We start from the raw sequence: 20,268 nt of genomic DNA on the forward strand, positions 1-20,268 counted from the left end.
ACAGTTAAATGTTATTTGTTTTATGTAATTGATCAATGTATCCTTTCTCTAGATTGCCATTGAGAAGACGCACACGTCAGCCGTGCAGGTGAGATATCGCGCAGATGCGCTGATCAATGCGAATCACTACGATCCGAAATCGATACGTGAGATCAGCGACGATGTAACCAAAAAGTGGCAACAGCTGGTGACCTATGCCGAGGAGCGTCACAAGCTGGTGACAGCCTCCATAAATTTCTACAAAACAGCCGAGCAGGTGTGCTCGGTGCTGGACAGCCTGGAGCGTGAATACCGCAGGGAGGACGATTGGTGTGGAGGCGGCGGCAGCAGTGATAAGGCCCAAACAATTGTGCAGCTAATATCGAAGCATCAAGAGCAGAAGGAGGCATTCCTAAAGGCTTGCACCCTGGCACGCCGTACGGCGGAAACATTTCTCAAATATGCGAATCGTTCGCAACAATATTATCAATATACCCAGGGCAATTGCGAGGCGCACGTGAAGAGTAAGCTGGACAAATTGCTCACCCAGGAAAATCAGGTACTCGACTTTTGGACGATGCGCAAGAAGTCGCTGGATCAATGCCAACAATTTGTGCTCTTCGAAAGGAGTGCCAAACAGGCCATCGAATGGATACACAACACGGGCGAGGGTTATCTATCGTCGCGCACGAATCTGGTGGGCATAACCAGGGAGGAGACGGAGGGACTACTCAAGGAGCACAACGAATTTCGGAGCACAGCTAAGGAGACACGGGAGCGAGTAAAGCTGCTCATCCAGCTGGCCGATAGTCTGGTGGAGAAGGGGCATGCGCATGCCAGTTCGATTAAGCAGTGGGTTGCCTCAGTGGATCAGCGCTATAAGGACTTCAGCAACCGCATGGACAGCTACTGCGAGCAGCTGGAGAAATCGCTGGGCATGTCCCAGCAGCAGCTGCTCCAGCCCGAATCGGATGCGAATAGCTCGATTAGCAGCGCATCCGGCAGCACCGATCGACACTCCGACCCCACGCTGGAGGCAAAGCTAACCACCTCAGCTAGCTCGGCCATCAGCAAAGAGATCAACGAGGAGAAACGCAAGTCGGCGCGCCGAAAAGAGTTCATCATGGCGGAGCTAATGCAGACGGAGCGAGCCTATGTCAACGACTTGGCCACCTGCATTAAATGTTTCCTCGAGGAGTTTCGCAGTGGACGCAACGTGCCAGCTGCTCTGGTTGGCCAGGAGGATATCATCTTCGGTAACATACGGGAAATACATCATTTCCATCAGAAGATCTTTTTGAAGGAGCTGGAGAAGTATGAGACCATGCCGGAGGATGTGGGCCATTGCTTTGTCACCTGGGCTGTTAAGTTCGATATGTATGTGCATTATTGCAAGAATAAGCCGACATCGAATAATCTGCTCGTGCAGCATGCGGGCAATTATTTCGAGGAGCTGCAACGACGTCTCGAAGTGGAGCATCCGCTGCCCGCATATCTCATAAAGCCCGTGCAACGTATTACCAAATATCAATTGCTGCTCAAGGATCTGCTGTCGTGCTGCGAGGGCAGCCATGGTGAGATCAAAGAAGGCCTCGAGGTCATGCTGAATGTGCCGAAAAAAGCGAATGATGCCATGCATCTGTCTCTGCTCGAGAACTGTGATGTCTCGGTGGATAAGCTGGGCGAAGTAGTGCTGCAGGATGCCTTCCAGGCGTGGGACACAAAGCAAATAATACGCAAAGGACGCGAGCGTCGTGTATTCCTATTCGAGCTGTATTTACTGTTTGCCAAGGAGGTCAAAGAATCGAATGTGGTCAAATATCAATTCAAGAGCAAGTTGATGACCACCGATATGGGCATAACGGAGCACATCGAAGGCGATGAGACAAAGTTTGCTGTGTGGACAGGACGTTCGCCCATGCTATCCGATTGTCGCATTGTGCTCAAAGCAAACGGCCTGGAGACCAAACAGGTAATGAGATTTGGACTAATTTGGGTAAATGCCCTACTAATATTGTATTTCTTAAACTTTCAGATCTGGGTCAAGAAACTGCGTGAGGTCATGCAGGAAACTTGCTTCTCGGGCACCTCGCTTACATTGCCAAAGTCGCCTGCCAAGCATTCGGGTTCCTCGCAGCGATCTTCGCGTGATCTGGATGAGCCACTCACTGAAAATGATCACGATCGCTGCTCTTTGGCCAGCTTTGGATCGGGCAATACTACAGATAGTGATAATAAGGTAAGTTATTTATATCAAGTAAATTTGTTGATTGTTAACAGATGTTAGCAGCAAGCTGTTCTGTTATAGCTGAGTCCTATTATCCTAACATTCGCCAATTGGCAGTTTAAGAGTCTGTCTGTTAGTCTCAATTTCCTGTTAGCTAACTAGCTAACAGTTGTTATCACCGCTGTTAGCAGTATTCGCTCTGTTATTTTTTGCATTCTCTGCTACTCTTAACAGTGGCTCATATGGGTAACTTTAGCAACTTAACAGTTTTCTGCTTATACAAAACTTTAACAGCACACTGTTAAGCAGCTTTCAAAGTTTTCGTTTGTTGTGCAAGGAAAGCTCATTTGCTTTTCATGGTCCTACCTCACATGAAAAGCGTGTATGCCATTCACTAAAGCGCGCGCTCTCTCTCTCCCTCTCTCTGCAGTTGGCTTTCTCTTCAAATTTCTCGCTCTTCAACGTTGTGCTTTATTGTTAAGGATGCTGCTGCGGTAGCTCCTGCTGGCATTCCATTGGCTGCCGCTGAACTAGTTTTCGGGTTTGTCTGCAATATGTTTAAAATTCATAGCAGGATTTAATGAGATTTTTGCTCGTGCGTGGGTGCATATGTGTGTGTACATGTATGTGTGCATGTATGCTCTTTGAATTATATATGAAAGTCTTCTATGCGACATTCTTTCATGGTTAATGCAATTTCCTCTCAGACTTTTGGCTCCAAACCTACAACAAAATTGCTAAATTGGAAAAAATAATATAAAAATATAAAATATTTAGTAAAATGTTTGCCCCTTTTGCTCTTGAGATCCTCTTGTAACTGTTTTCGACATTTTTGGCAATGCTTGATGAGATTTTTGTATAGCTTTTATGTCGTTCATAGATAACAGCAATAAAACCCGTGTATGATAGTGTGAGAGAGCAAGAGGGAGAGAGAGTAAAGCTTTTGCTTCACGTACATTACGTATACGCAGCGTATGGCAGCTAGCTAGCGCGCTAATTGACTGAGTGTCTCTCGCTCTAGCTCGCTCACGCGCTCTCTTTGAAAGCTTTTCTTTTTTGGCGGTTCACGCGCTGCTCTGTTGTTGTTGTTATTGCTGTCGGCTTCGTTGCGTAGCGGCCGCTGCCTGCTGCTCCAGTTGATTCGTAGAGTTAAAGCCAATAGGTTCATCGTCGCGTCTGTGTGTTTTTTGTCGTCGCTGTCGCTGTCGCTGTCACTGTCTCTTCCTAAAGCTTCACTGCCTGCCTGCCTGCCTGCCAGCCAGCCAGCCAGCCTGCAGATGCGCGGTCAAACGCCCGCGAACGCTTCTTGGCGTATTCGTTGCAGCAGCACCCGCAGCAGAAGCAGCAGCAGCAGCAGCAGTTACTCCATCCCCAACCCATATAAAATTTACAGCCAATCTTAACGTTACTCGCTTACAACTAAATAAAAAAAATAAATAAAAATAAAAACAAACTTTCTCTGAAATTTGTTGCCAAAAGTTGATATATATAAATTTTCCCCCTCTAACGGAAATTCCTGTGTGCAATTTAAAGCGGAAACCCCAACAGGAAATCCCAATATAATAGATAGAAAATATAATAAAAAAAAAAAGAAACAACGCATTGAAAATTCTAATCAGCTGATAAGCGCGTCCAATAGATAAACATTTGTTGAGTATCTATAAAAAAAAATTATATAAAACTAAACAAAAACTCGACAGCTGTCTATCAAAATTAAATAAAACGTAATAAGTAAATAATATATATAAATATAAATCAAATGCCAATCGAGAGCCCAAAGCCAAAGCCAAAAGTCATATTGAAATACCCTTAAGCAGAAGAATTGTTATAAATATAAATAAATGTGCCATAATGTCATCAAAAGGCATTTAAAACATGTCTGCGATGTAAATAAATATGTGTGTATGTGATGTATATATAGGTATATTTGGGTATATAGAAGAAATTGCTGCTGCAGAAAACTAAAATTATAAATTATATAAAAGACACAAAATAAATAAATGATACTAAAACTTGAAGAAAAATCATAAATCTTAAAAAATTATACATAAATATTAATAAGTATATAGAAGTAATGGCAGAAATTCATATCTGTATACATATATAATCCACTATACGTATATATTTGTCTACTGCTTAAGCCCTTGCGGGCTAGCCACGCCCCCCATACCATACACCATTAGCGCAGCCTTTGACCTTTTTCACGCCTTTGGCTACTTGAGTAGCTGTCTGTTTTTTTTCTGCTCTCTGCTTCTTTAATATATATGTATTTGGCGGTACGTGTTTTCGCTTTCATTCGTTCAATCTCTGTCTCTATTTCTCACGCTCTCTCTCCCTCTCCCTTAAGATGCTTTTGCCAGAAAATTTGATATCTAAAGCAAAAATCTAGTCAACTATATTTGTAGTAGCGCTTAGCGACAGTTGTTAGCCATAATTCAGGGTATCTTGTAGTCGATTTATATATACAAAATGCAATTATGTTTGTTTTGTTGCAATACAATTAAGTGCACGCTTAGCTTTTTGCATTTTAAAATACGGGCGCATTAGAATTGTGTTTACTTTTGTTGTGGTTGTTGTTGTTGTTGTTGTTGCCATGGCGCGACATGTTTTGGTCATTATAATTATTATTCTTGTTAGCTGCATTGGATTGCATTGCAAATTGTGAAATGGGTTTGGTCAAATTCTATAGAAAAGTGAATAAACTAAATACTATATAATTAAATACCATGAAAATACTATATACTCGAATATTTATTGGCATGCATTTTGTAATTGAAGTGAATCAATAACAAACGCCTAAATGCAAAGTGGAATATGTTGCATATATAAATATTATGATATTTTCTATATAAACGCAATGATACACTCAGAGAAACACAGCTGTCAGTCCTATATAAATTATAAGCTCTAGAGATTCAGTTTAAGTGAACAAATCTTGATGTCGAAACAGTAAACTTTATGCTAATTCTTCTCCTAGTATCCAAACTATCTAGTATTTTAACTAAAATGAAAGCTGAACTTTTATAAACTAGAAGCAGACGAACAAAATAAAATAATAGAAAACATGATAATATTTATTTTAATATAACATAACTTTTGTTTTCCACTTAAGAACAGTTTCTGCAGTAAATTGAATCTAAGTTTTAATCCATTATCTAGTTTTATCTGAGTGCAAGTAATCAAAATAGTTTTCTCATCCAGCGAGCAAAAGTTTTTTCTCTTTTAAAAATAAAGGGGAAGCATAAAAACGGACTTAATGTTTATAATGGTTTTAGTTCGCCAGCGATTTTATTTTTATTTTCATTTTATTTTCTACTTTCACTTTTGCTTGTGGACATTGTGAAATACTTAATCCCGCATCCTTGCCAGGGCAGCCCCGATCCGCCGCACTCTGCTGTGATGTGCGCATTCATTTGCACAAATTGAATTAACTTGGCTTTGAGCAGTTGAATGTAATGAAGGTATTAGCAGTACCCATTGCTGTGGGCGTGGCAGCTGAGCCGCAGCACGACAAGATATGTCAACAGACAGAGGGAGATATGAGATCCTTATGCCGTTGTCTCTCTCTCTCTCTCTCTCTCTCTCTCTCTCTGTCTCTTTCCTTCTGCCATAAAGTAGCAAAGTTTTTAATGCCTATGGCTAAAAATTGAGCTAAAATAAAAAACTCATCAGCTCTGTGTATGTAGAAGACGCCGCCACTTAGCGTACAGCTGTTTGCCAGGCCATTTTCACAGCCCACCCCACCCGCTGCCGCCTTGATTACTTTCCCTTATATTTTTCACATTTTCAAAATGGCCTCTACAAATTTCCACCAACATATGCCAATTTTCACGCATTCGCTACATTGAAACGTTTTACCTTTTCTATATATATATTAATCTTATATATATAATAAGTATATATCTATGTATACATATATATATATACTATGCATACCCTAATCAAATATCAAATGGAGCCTATTGTTTGCTCTGCTTGTGATGGACATGAACAAGTTGTCAGTTTTTTGTTTAATTTACGTGTGCAATTGCTCAGTTTTTCGTTGTAGACTTTATCTGTCTGTAAATTATCTGGACAGCAAATGTTTTGTATATAAAGCGTTTAGATTTTTGCTTAAATATATATTAATTAAGATCGTATATGTTTATAGAAAATTTTGAACCTAAACAATTGGCTCAAATTTCAAAGTAAATCGCTGATTTTGTTTCCAAGGAACTGACATATTATTCCAGTTAGTTCTCTTGTTTACGTAAATTTTGAGTGATATATTGATATCATCATAGATCATTTTTATCGTTCAGTAAAGATCTAAAATTCTTTTTATATAGAAAACATATATTCTTTAGTTTTCAGATAGGGTATTAGCGTTTGGAATTCATTAGTTTTATCTTATCTTCATATTTTCATATATTTAAAGAAGCTATATTTATATTTTGTTTGTATTTATTTTTCGCACATTAAAATTGATGGCATTTGTTGTTATAAATTATTGAATCATAATGGCGATTGGGTCCAAATCGTTTAGTTTGCTTGGGGCCAAGTGGCGGCCGTTATGGCGCACCTGCCACAACTGTGAGAAATGTTGCGCAGTTGACGTCGCTGTCGACGTCGGCCGAGACAGCGTTAAAGTGTAAAAATAACAAACATTTACATATACAAAATCAATGTAAACAAAACAAAAATTATAAGATAAATTTCTCGAGCAAAGCGGCGGCAACTTTTTATCTGCCGAAACTAGAAAAATTGTGTAGGAAAAATTTATAGAAAAAAATGAAACATTCATAGAAGCAATAAAATTAATGCGAAAGTAATTTATCAAATTGTAATAAACAATTTATAGTGTGTTGACGTCATGAAATAATTAGCAAAACTTAGCAACAGATAAAGCAATTAAGGTTAAAGAGGAATAATAATAAAAAGAATAATAAAAAATAAATAATAATAACTATTAGTTAATTGAGAGATTGTAGAAAAATGTAATATAATAAATTAAAAACAATAATTGATAAATAAAAATAATAATTAAAATAATATATAGCTAAATATTAAACAATATAATGAAAGTACAAATCAATCAAAATTTCTAAACCCTAAAAGAATTTATATAAATGAAATATCTGTCAATGTCAAACAAATTTGGCTAAATTTAAAAATAGTAAAAAATAATAGTGAAAAAAATATGTAATTAACATAATTAAATGGAGCTAAGTGCATTTAATTATTAAATCATATTTTGATACATTTTATGGTCAAACTTGTTTGACAACAGTTTTGTTTAAATAGCAAACACAGCTCAAAAGTTGTCTAAAAATTGCTCATACGCCGCGTTGTGTGCTAATTGAAAGACAAGATTCCATAATCGTGCCGAGGAGCCGTAGAGGAAGAACTGTCGATAGAACTCAATTCGTAATAGATACAAATTGCACTGTCAGATTTGATTTGGCAGTCGAACTGTGTGTGTTGTGGCACTAACTGACAGCTGCTTATATATACAGCAAATGCCACACATATACATACACACACACACATACTCATGCCTGTTTTGTGACTTTGGCTTTGGGTTCGTGAAACTTGGCTCAAGTTTAAAAATAAAACAAATCGATTTCTGCGCAGATTTATTGATAAACCCATTAAAATACCACAACAACAACAACAACAACAACAGAAACTTCTATAAAAATAAACTCAAAAGACAATGGAAATGTTTAATTAAAAAACAGAAAAGGAGAGCGAGAGTGAGAGAGAGAGGGAGGGAAGAGAAGTACTAAGCCATGAAGAGCGTTAAGAAATTTTTGAATGAACGCATGAACAGCGTCGATGGCGCTGATGTTGGTTCAAAGAAGACAACGCTGGAGCGTCTCAAGTGCAACGAGGATCAAGGTGAGCAGTCCGGCGGTTTCAATTCGCTGCCCAATACACCGTTAACGCTGCCGCCGCTCAGCGCGCCAATTGCCGTGGGCGATCCGTCGCCGTCGCCCTCGCTCGCCGATTCAGCACAGAATACGCCGCTCTGCACTCTGGAGGAGGACGACAGCACTTCGCCGAAGCAAACGAATAATGGTGCGGCCTCGGCCTCGGCAGTGCCGCTCTCACGTTCACCTTTCACCTTTCCGACTGTGACGGCAGCAACGGCAGCTGGTACGCCGCAACAGCGCAAGAGCCGGCGCAAGATCTCGCTGCCCTGGTTTCGCCAGTCGAGCGTCAGCAGCCATGGCACGCTTGCCCGACAGCATACCATCGATACGCCCAGCTCCTTTCGCTTCTTTCGACAGCCCAGCAACAGCGGCTTCAAGGTAAACAATCAACAACACGACAGGTGTCCAGGGGATTCGCAATTGATATCAATTTGATATGCAACTTATGATTAGGTTCTTGCCTTACAAAGTTCAAAGTTCATGGCGAGCTTTGGTAACTTTTGACTTTATTTTCGCAACGAATCTGGGCAGAAAAAGTTATTATATAATGCGTATGGTGCTTTAATAATGGCATTATGTAAATGTAGATGTAGAATTTTATATATATCTTGTCTAGCCATATATAGATATTCATTTGTATGTATATGGATATCTCTAAATACATAGTTGCTCTATGGGAGCTAGGCTTGCAGTCTAGATAAATTTCAATCGCTTCTGTCCTTTTATAATCATGAATTTTTTATTATGTATGAGTATTCTATATGAACTAAGATCTTAGACTAGTTTCATTGCTGATATTTGATGCAGTGACTGTATTCTTCACTAGCTAGTAAATACTTTGATCTCAAGTGCATTAAAATAATAAAGTATATAGTTTTCATAGGAACAATCGTTCGAATTCAAATTTGAGCATGAAAATCTCTTTGAAAATGTCTTCAATGTTTTTGTCTACCATATAACTCCCATTAGGATGTTCGGCTAAGACTTTTGCTAAATATATCTTAAGAATGAATGAATGAAAATACACATACGTACACTTTCAACTATATTTCAATTAAAATAAATTCAAATTCTCCTTTGTTTTACCTATAATTCTACCCATAATGAAAGGCCTATTAAATCATTAAACCATAAATCTGATTTTCATAGTAAACAATGTAACGTAAATATTTGTCACTAATCGAATATCTATAATTAGCTTACGTTTCAGCTACATAAATACATTTTCCGACACTTTTCTCTCCTCTTCTATCGTCTGGTTTCCATCTTCTTCACACGTTTCATTTTATGTGATTTTTAGTGCTTTTATTTAGTTTGTTTATGACTTGCGGCTAGTTTTTATGGCAGCTCCCCAGTTGATTGTAAAGTGTTGTTGACCCTGCTTGACACGCCCACGCGGAGACATATACTTTGCCGCCCTTTAATCGTATTGTCGTCTTAATAAGCACATTAATCATACGCAGCGTTGTGCGCTAATTTATTTGCTTCAAGTCGCTTCAATTATTGTCAGCTGCTGCCCAGTGCCCCAACCTCAATTTATGTAATTTATCAAGCGCAGCCAATCAACACCACCCAGCCACTGTGCAGCACTCGCAGCACTCATACCACTCACACCACTCGCACCACTCTAGCAACTGGCAAGTGACTCACATAATGTATTTATCACTTCATCAAGCCATGTAAAAGCTTATCATCAGCTCGTTTCATTGTTGTTGTTGTTGTTGTAGTTGTAGCCCTGCTGCATTCAGTCTGCTGTTGACCTTACTTCCTGCATGTCCCTACGTTCGGCCCCTCGGCTCCCCTTAACATGTTTTGTCAATTTGCCGCTGAGTGATGGCAAGTGTCCGTTGTTCCTTCGTCTAGTGGCTGCTTCAGCATTGGCTGTCTCGCTCGCTCGCTCGCTCCTTGACTTCATTTTCACACAATTTACGAGACTCTTAATCAATTTATGCAGCATTTTAGTTGCGCCTCGCCTTTCACTCTATAGCCTTAAATATGAAATTCTATTGAAAAGCTGAAGCATTCTCAGCGGAAGTTGCCAAAGCTACGCTCTCTCTCTCTTCTCCTCTCTCTCTTAGTCTGTCTCTTTCTAGTTGCTTTTCTTTGCTGCATGCATCGCTGAGCCGTGGCTCACGGGGCGTATGCTTTATGCATTCCATTAGAGCATAGTTTTACGCGCGTGCACACTCACACACACACACACGCCTCTACACACTCTCAACCTGCACACACAAAGAAACGTGTAGTTGAAAAACGTAAAATTTGTTTCACGCACGAAAAATACACAAAAAAAAAAAAGAAACAGAATTTCGCAATAGCGCGCACTGTCAGCTGCAGCTGAGCTGAGCTGGTTTAAGCGCCTCACGTGCCCAGCAGAGTGCACAGAAAGAAAAAAAGAAAACAGCAGAAGAAGAAGAAAAACAAGAGGATGTACATATAAAAAATACACAAAAAGCGTGGCGCGTACAAAGATAACAGCAGCAGCGGCAGCAGCAACTGAAACTGACGACGCAGCATCCGTTAACTTAAACAGGTTAGAGTGCTCTGTGTAGAGTGAGCCAGACTAGCAGATACTCTAAGTACCCGTAGTAGAGCAGCAGGCGAGCTATGATTGTAAAGATGGAGAATGGGAATTCGTGTTTTAAGGTGAATACCACTGACTCTATATGCGTCTCAAATAGGCTGACAAAGCGTATTCAGTTAGAGATACTAAAATGTGATAACCAGAAGAGAAGTATAGGGCTGTCCTATCTGGTAATATATAGAAAGATATATAAAACGGGACACGCGGAAATGGAGGCAAGGGAATCAATATTTAGAAATGCATTTGAAAGGTTAGTTTGATGAAGGATATTGAAGGATGATTTTCAGAATCTTATATCTCAGGATATACTAAACATAGTAGTACTTTGAAACTGTCATACAACTAGTCTATAATATCCAATTAATGTCTCTGACCGCATAAGCAATTAGAGAACCATACAAATGTATATCAATACCAATTGCTATCGCTTACACAGATAATTGTTATTGATAACGGTAAATGTACATGTGATACGGTAGCTATACAATGTACTTAGAGTAAATTTGATGGGTTTGGCTGTTAGATATATTCAATTCAATATAATGCAAATATATATATATTTAGATAGAGGTATTTGATTTAACTAATATATGCATATATATAAAACTATGCTTAGAGAAGGGTATTTGATTTGTATAAAGTATTTTGACTGTAATAATCATACTGCTTAGAGATGATGGGTATTTATATATGTATATTAGGCAAATCCAATGCCTCAATCTACATTCCCTACCTAAGCATCCTGTACGGTAGAAACGCTCTAGCACAGGCAAAGACTACTTAGCCAATGACGTGCAGCTAGCACATTGTGTGGATGTTGTGGATGTCGCTATTGCTGCTACTGTTGTTGTTGTTGTTGTTATTTTAGTAGTTATGTATTCTTCGTTTTGTAGTTTATTTTGTTGTTAGGTGAATTTTTATGACAGTAGCAGACGTTAGCATACTGCTGCTGCTGCTGCTGCTGATGAGGATGCTGCTACCTCTGTCTCACTCTCACTCTCCCTTTCTCTCTCTTGCTCTTGCGACAATAATATGCAAATTGCACAAGAAGTAGTCAGTGAATGGCAAAAGAACTTATGGATGCATAAAACGTTAAAGTGCTGGCTTTGGCTTATGAGCAATGATAGACGTAAACATATCCTGTAAAAATTTAAATAATTACCATAACAAATAATTATGCTATATTATTTTGGCTAGCCTTAACTACCCGCCGTCAGTCAGTACATGTGTGCAGGGTATTCAAGCAATGCAAAAGTAAATAACAACAATTTGTAAGTAAATTGTCGCACAGAACTATGCAATGCCAAAGCCAAGCTAGAATCTTAGATACACAGATACAGATACAGATCCACAAATAGAGCTACAGATACAGATACAGTTGCAAATACAGATACAGATACAGATAGTATAACACTTAAGTCTGCAGTTACAATTGCGCTGCAAATATAACTAAGGCAAAGTCAGCTTAAGTTTTTATGATTGCTTCTAGGTGTGTGAGCGAGACAGAGACAGAGAGTGAGAGATGGGTAAGCCAAGACGGCTTTAGTTGAGCCATCTATATAAAAATGATAGCTTTGATGGCTTCCAAGGCCACAAAACTCAATACTAAGCGTTAAGGCAAAGCAATTTACAATTGCTCCCTCGTTGACTGTCCCAAATTTAAGCACTCACATGCTGTGTGGAGCTATATATATATGTATTGGGTGTCTGTGTGTGTGTGTGTGTGTGTGTGTGTGTGTGTTTGCGCGTGTGTGTAATTTCATTTTTCATTTTCGGACCATCAATACATTACGCTCCCTGCTAAACGCTGTGCTGTGTTGTTGTATCTTGCCTGCTTGCCCCGGCCAACAGCATTTGGGCTGTGCCACAAGCAAACGGTTCTCGCCTTGTTTATCATCCTCTGCTGCCCCAACAATTCGGTTTTCTGGCGCGCGTGCCACACTTCGATGTGCCACAGGCAGCACAAGCAGCATGTTGCACAAGTTTCGCAATGTACTTCAGCAAATTGCTGTCCAGTCGAGTTCCTTGGCGATAAAAACATTTAGTCCAGCGAGCTCTTTCAAGTTTAAAGAAATACCAAGAAAATAGAAATCAAACTGTTTTGTTTCGTTTAAAGCGGTTTTCGTGGATTTATGGATTGTCTAGCGATAAGCAATATAAGGGAAAGGAAGGAACTTGCCATACTAGAATAGTGTTGAGCTGTATTTAACCTAAGACAAAGCGCTTTCCAGCACTGTTTAAAGCTGCGCTGCTATATTTAACTTACGCAACTGCTAATTGCATATATAGAATTTCTATTTAGTTATTCTTTTCTCATTTTCTCTGACTCGGTGAATGTTTAACTAATATGCCATCAATATGTGGCTGTTATCTCAAATATGATCCTCTAATTGCTGTATGGGCATTGTCATCGGAGTGCATTAACCAACCGGGCTATAAAAAGGGCCCGTCTTTATCTCTAACAACATGTCGTGTTTGCACGTAATTTATTGAGAATATTATTCGATTTGCGTTGTAAATGACTTTCATTCAATACACTCACACACATGCACACACATGTTATACACACACGCGCGCGCGAACACGCACACAGCAACAAACAACTGCGGTGTTAACATGCTGTCGCACAGTTATCAGAGACCACAGCTCGGCCCCTGGCAGCTCGTTGTGGGTGGTGGCACTTCGGTGGCTCAATGTATTTTATTTCATTCGGGCTGCTGTGTGTAACGCCCCCCTCCCTCCCATTTGCTCACCTTGCCTTTTTGTTTCCCATTTGTTGTTATTGTTAACAATGTTAACAACGTAATTGTTGTTGTTGTTGTTGTAATTGACTGTGCTCTGCCTTGCTTGCCTGCCATGAGCCACGCCCAGGCAGCGTCAGTTAATTGAATAATGGCCAACGTTTATGTTTTATGTACCCACAACATATACATGAATATATGTTATATATGCATACAGGCATGTCTTTAAACAAAGTGAAGAGCGTATATTGGCCACGTCTGCTCGTACTCAACTTAAGTGCAATATTGTACCCTGTAAAGATGTCTACTAATTAGCTGCTTAGTGGCTTTAAAATTTTCAGCTTTGATATTGTAACCTTATGTCTAGGTTATGCTAGTCTTATTAAGTGCGAGACTCCCAGCAGCTTCGTTGTAGCTTTTTATTATATTTTATAGCCTGGCTTTAGACGTTTTTCCCTTAATTCATATGAGATCATACCCTGTAAATAAACTACAACAGCTTGTCAAGTGAATAATTTCCTTCAGAATTTTCATTATTTATTTCTAAATATATTTAAGCTTAAATTAAATATTTTATTTCCTATTTACTTTTGCTTTAATATATTTAATTTAATGCAACATATACTGAAATGTTTTTTTCTTTTTATTTATTTATGTATTTATTTTCTTCTACCTACCGACGCCTCGAATTCCCGCTTTCATCTTAGATCTCAATCAGTTAAATCTCGTTCGGTAATTCAAATTGACAAGCCTAAGTATGCTGCGAGTATCCTGTTTCCCCACTGTCCCTCTCTCTCTCTCTCTTTCTCTCAATCTCTCGTCCCTTTAATGTGTCCCCCTCGATTGATGAGTTTTAAGTGAGCTGCAATTGTGTTTTTATTACGGCCCATAAAATGCCAGGCCCAATGTGTCCTGGAGTCTCCGTCATCTGTAGCTAACAATCTTGGTTGCCTCATATACACGCACACACACTCACGCTCTGCCTCTGTCCCCTGCCAATTTGTCCATCAATAATAACGCAAGCATTTTGCCAAATCGCTTTATAAATTTTTGCTTTTCTTTCTTTTTTTTTTTTTTTTTTTTGGCTAAAACACATTTTCCGCCTCTGTTAATGCAAAGTTTCCTTGTCAGACTCTCCCCCTCTCTATTTCCATGTTTTGCTTTCACTTTTATCTGACTTTTCCGCTTTTCTCTTGTTGTTCTTTCCCCTTCTTTAACCGCTTTGTAATCAGCACTCAATATACCATTTGTACTTTTGACTTGTTAACCGCATACCCTGTAGCAATGCTATGCATTGCCTGGTCAACTGCCACGCCCCTCCTTTAGTCTTTTGCTTTCATTGTGTGTGTAATATGCAAATGCGCTCTTTCATAGCACCACAAAAAAAATTCGAAGAAACTTTTCAAATTGATTTCATGCTTTAGACTTAAGTCAACATTTTTGTCAAGTTTGATTCCCAATTCAATTTCAAGATGTTTTCTCAACTTGGCCACACCCACGATTTTAGCATATATATTTCGCTAAGAGAAAAAAGAAATGATTAAATTTTGTTGAATTTATTTGCGGCATTCAAGAAGTTCGGTCAAGAAATTGTGGTATATCCTGTAAGCGGTTGATTGATTGAGGTTTTGCGGTCTGGGCGGAAAATCTTCCGAAAGAAATTGTCAGGCAAAACTTTTAAACTGGAAGTTTTTTAAAATTTAAAGAGTTCAGCATTGGGGCTCTCTCTCTCTCCCTCTCTCTCTCTCTCTCTATGTGACCTGCTTCACTCAGTCTCTCTCTCACTTCAGTTTTGTTGATTAACTATGTAAATGCGCAGAGAGGCAACAAAAAGCTACGTTAAATATTTTATGCAGAGTAACAGCAGCATGAAGGATAAGGAAATCGGTTTAAAGGGAAAGGGCAGTAAAAGGAGGGGGGTGGCAATAGCAAGAGCTTAACAAGGCAGCGCTGATTGCATTTTGCAACAGTCAAGCCACATTGGAAGCTGCTAGCGAAGAAAATAAAAAAAATAGCAAATATAACGTATACGCAGCGTTTGGTAGCATGAAATATCCTTTCATTAATTTAATTAAAGACCGCAAGCAGCAAGCGGCAGGCAAAACGTACTGCAGCAATGTGAAGCAGAATTTAATTTAAGGGCACTTGCAGCAGTCGCACACGCCACACGCCCACGCGCCAACAGAGATAGAGCCGTAGCAGCAGCAGCAGCAACTACTACAACTCAAGAGAGGAAATTGAAGACATTTCTCTGCCAATTTTGAATCGCACTGCGCAATTTGAATTTAACTTTTCGCAAACTAGCTACGGAAGGAAAGGAAGTTTGAGAACTTAAATAAGCTTAACTGTGCGTAGTTGGGATTTTGAGCTGAATCCTTTTCTATGAACTCGAATTGAAAGAAGATGAAACTAGTGTAGAATAGACATAAATATATATAGAATATATACGAAAGATATAGAGGCTGACATCTGTATATGAATTTATTAAATATTATTTACAAATATTGTATGCAATTAATTTATTTAATATATGCAAATAATTTATTGAGCTTCAATTGTATCACAGCTTCGTTTATAAATAAACACTTTCTATATATATATCTTAGCCTGTATACACAAAACTAAATATAACCTTTAATTAAATCCTGCAATAGCCCGGTTCAATTTCAATTAACTAGCAGCGCTTCAATCACTATTAAGGCTTTAACCAAATGCTTTGATTCGAGTGGATAATCCAGTTTTAAATGCCTGCAGCTTAAATGTTCTGCAATTGCAACCACATTCAATTGTTCAGTGTGTGTGTGTGTATGTGGGTGCATGTGCACGTGGTGCATGTGGCTGCTGCCCTTTGTTTCGCTCGGTCGCCAAGCAATTTCAGTGCACTTCAGCAATCATCGAAGCTCAGAGAAATTGCGCATACGCCGTGTGGGCCAGCCATAGCCTAATGACAGCTTATATACGTTGAGGTGTGCCTGTGTGTGTGTGGGAATGTAAGTGAGAGTGTTGATTATTGCTGCGTGCGTTAAGCAGCAGCCCCCAGGAATTATAATCACGATGATGATGATGTTGATGCTGATGCTAGCTACTGCTGCTTCTGGGAGAGCACTCAGTTGATCTGAACTCATTAGGAAAATTAGTCACTTGGTTGTGTCACTGCTCATCTCAGTTCTCAGCTACTTTCCTGTCTATATACGCTTATGCTTTGCTAGGATTATACTTTGTATTCTCGGACTTATCTTAAACTTTTCAAAAGTCTTTTATTATACTAAACAAGCTTTGGGTCTCCTTTAATCGTTGCCGTTTTCTCTTATTCTGGATTTCATTCTGTCTATCTATGTATTTCTCTCCTTCAATATATACCTCTCTACATATCTCTATCTCTCTCTCAATACATATCTCTCTCGCTATCTCTGTCCACCCACTCACACTCTCTCTCGTGATTTCTGTCCTTTCTCTTCACTTATCTCGATCTATCACCCTCCCTCTACTATTCTTTGATAGCCTGTGAACCTATATCTATAGCATTTTCTCTCTTCCAAAACTCTTGCTAACTCAACCTCCTACTACACTTACTCCAACTCTTCAGTTTCTCTCTCACATATACATTACGCCCTTCTATGCAATTCTCAACGGCAAATCACACCCACTTTACAACTAAAACTCTCGCAATTTTTGCAATTATTAAATTAATTATTCAGCTGCTTGCACTCAGTCTCCAGCCACTCTCAGCATATAATTGAACTAAAAACGTTTGATATTTGTCTTCTGGGCAACATTTGCAGCTGATTTATGTGCAGCCTCTCGATTTTTCACTTTTGCGTGCGCCTTTGTGCCAGGCACAACTTTTAATGGCACTCATTTTGAGAGTTGACAGGCGAGCTGACATACATATATACAAGTTGTGCTCACATTCAGCGACACGCCCATCCGCCGACCTCGGCCCGCCCATTTGCAGCTCTTTATGTGGGCTGCACAAACTGTTTGTTGAAAAGTTTGAATGCTCAACGCGCTGAAAACTTTTCGACTAATTGCATTACAAGCGGAAACGTGCAATATATGTAGCGACGCTAGATGTGTGTATGTGTATGAACTCGCTTACACACATGCACACACGGACACATGTTGTTGTGTGTCTGTATGGCGCTTAATTAACAGCAGCAGCAGCTGACTCGCAGCTCCTTGAGGCAGCTTCCTACTTGGGCTCATTGCTCAGCTTCCTGTTAACTTGTTCTTTTTATACCCTGTGCGTGGTATGGTACAGGGTATACATGTTCAAGTAATTCACAGTCATAATGCATTTTTAAGCATTGCTCGAAGAGCTCTCGACTCCCACGAGCTTTGGGATGCCATGCAGCTGTGTGTGTAGGGCAACTGCCAGTCGTGCAGTCTTATATAACTCTAATTGCTGTTGGTGGAAACTCGTGCTATTTATAACCAGCGAACTGTACCGAGGCAGTCGGAAGGAGCAGCCCTAATGAACAGAGCTGCTAATGAAGCTTACGCTCAGGCAGTACATATATCTAAATATCCATATGTATGTATGTATATTTATGTGTACATAAATTGTGAAAATCTTAACCATATATATATTCATATATTGATTTCCCTAATCGATTCACAGCCCAAAATAGCCATAAAATTGGGTACTTATCGATTCTAATCGCCAATTGGCAAGCTCGAAAATTCCAACACAGCTAAATTTGCTTCCTCTTCTCCTTCTGCTAGCTGTCATGTAAATTAATAAAGCGTTAAATTATGAATAAACATTATGTTGCTGCTAATCGATGCTGACATCTTGCCACTTGAGCCATGGGGCGTGGCTGCTGGGAATTGTTTTCTAATTAGTTCGGCTTCTGTTGGCAAATGATCCTTGAGCTGCGTTTGGAGGTCGCCTGCTGCTTTTTTTTTTCCTATTTCGAGTATGTGTTCAAGCGAGTCCTTGCTGTGGGTCACATAGTCATATACACTCAATGAGTGTGTGTGTGTATGTGTGTCGCCTGCAGCTGACGAAAACCGCACAAATTAAATCAATAAAATCGCCCGCTTTGCCCTTGCCCTTCGACACTTGGCATGGTCGCTGTCCACTCGCTCCAATGGATGCACTTATGTCTCTTGTGTGTGTGTGTGTTGGTGCCCATCAACAGCATCAGCATCATCTTTATACACTCGCTAAGGGCATTGAAGCTTAGTCATAAGAGATGTTACCCAGAAACGAGCTCTTTGAGTGCATCAAGTATATCTATATATTCTTTATCTATATGAACTCTGGGGCTTATAATAAACTTTTTTCCTAGCTGTGTGAAAATCGTTTATAATATTTCATTTTATTGAGAATTGGGTTTTTATTTAAAAGAAAATTTCTTGGGATTTTCTTCTTATCGAACTTATTAAGCAAAAGCTTTCCAAGAACTGGACTTTGCTCGTTAAGACTAGGATTACTTGTTATCTGGCTTCCTTGGGAATAATTGCTTGAAATAAAATTTTATATACAAATTTGATATCTATTTTTATTTTATTAAAAACTAAATATGCAATTTTTGTTAAAAATAAAATATAAATATAAAAAAAAAGTAGACAATTGTTCCTAGTGAACTAGAGCATCTACATTTCGTCTACTTAAAATCCATATTTTTTCCATTTCCTATCCATGCTTAGCATACTTATATCTCATATCTCACACTCTCTCTCTGTCTCTTTCTTTCTCTTGCAGCTGGGCAATCAGGAGGCCACCTGGGTTGTGGCTGACTACATAGCCAGTGCGGGCAGCAATGAGCTGAGCGTTAGCAAGGGCCAGCAGGTTGAGATTATCGAGCCGCCCACAGCCAGTGAGCCGGACTTTTGTTTGGTCCGTTTAAATCCACAGCATGACGATTCGGCTGTACAAGAGGGTCTTGTGCCCGTTGCAGTGCTCAAACCGCCGCCAGGCGCTCACAAGCAAGGTTCGTCCGGTGGTGCAGCAACAGCAACGGCAGCCGCATCAGCAGCCACTGGAACAGGAGCCGCACAGAAGCCAAACGATATGCAGGATCAAGGTGAGTTGCTTGCGAAACTAAATGCAGATTGAGCAAACTTGTCTAAACTAAATTCATTTACTTTTGACTTTAGCGAATCGCGGCAAGGCGGATGCATTGTCTTCGTCGACCAAGCGACGCGGCTTTAGCGGGTGAGTTTCTAACTATTTTGGCTGCTTTACTATGCAAACGTGTCTCACAGAACTCAGCTCGGAAAAAGTTGTTGGCCAACTTAGCTTGACGCTGACTTGTCTTGACTTGACTATGGCCTTTGGGCCACGTCAGCATTTTAGATCGTGTCACTCTCTAAGTGACTGTTGCATAATTAATGCTCAACGGGCCATAAGCAGAGGCATGTTAAAGCTTTAAGCCTTTGGCCACGATTTTGACAGCTTCTAAATATTTAAACGCAATTGTCGCACATGTGCCCAGCTCAAATATCACGAATAGTGGGTTGACTTGCAAAATAGAGTCGTAGACGACTGCATGGAAATTGTCGAGCTGTCGTCTCCTGTCAGAGGGAATTTATAGTATATTATTTATGAATTATTAATATGAATATTGTGAGAAGTCATAGAACTTGAGAGAGAGAGAGAGCATATTGGAGCTTGAGGAAAATTTCATTTTCAAATTGTTAGCATTTAAACAAATTTTTTTTTTTTTTTTTTTTTAATATTTAAGCTGAGTCAAGCATTAACTTTTTTGATAACTAAATGGATTTGTGTCCTAAGTAATTTCTTTATCAATTTAGATAAGCTAAAGATAAGCATTCCAAAATTGTTTTATTCTAATCCTTCTTCAGCTCCAAGAA

The 20,268-nt window shown here is 39.4% G+C and overlaps 1 protein-coding gene across 3 annotated transcripts in view; it reads left to right on the plus strand.

Moving 5' to 3' along the window:
* LOC6581299 (triple functional domain protein) overlaps positions 1-20,268 on the plus strand; it is a 46,725-nt gene that overhangs the window by 8,915 nt on the left and 17,542 nt on the right. For 2 of the 3 annotated variants that reach the window (XM_002007005.4, XM_015161750.3), the window contains 4 exons: positions 53-1,951; positions 2,015-2,218; positions 19,157-19,478; positions 19,552-19,609. In XM_002007005.4, coding sequence (XP_002007041.2) covers positions 53-1,951; positions 2,015-2,218; positions 19,157-19,478; positions 19,552-19,609 — 2,483 coding nt within the window. Of the gene's footprint in view, positions 1-52; positions 1,952-2,014; positions 2,219-7,921; positions 8,500-19,156; positions 19,479-19,551; positions 19,610-20,268 lie in introns of those variants that run through there. The other variant, XM_015161751.3, reaches the window with a different exon arrangement.

This window comes from Drosophila mojavensis, unplaced genomic scaffold (assembly GCF_018153725.1).
Source record: "Drosophila mojavensis isolate 15081-1352.22 unplaced genomic scaffold, ASM1815372v1 contig_74, whole genome shotgun sequence".
Taxonomy (NCBI): Eukaryota; Metazoa; Arthropoda; class Insecta; order Diptera; family Drosophilidae; genus Drosophila; species Drosophila mojavensis.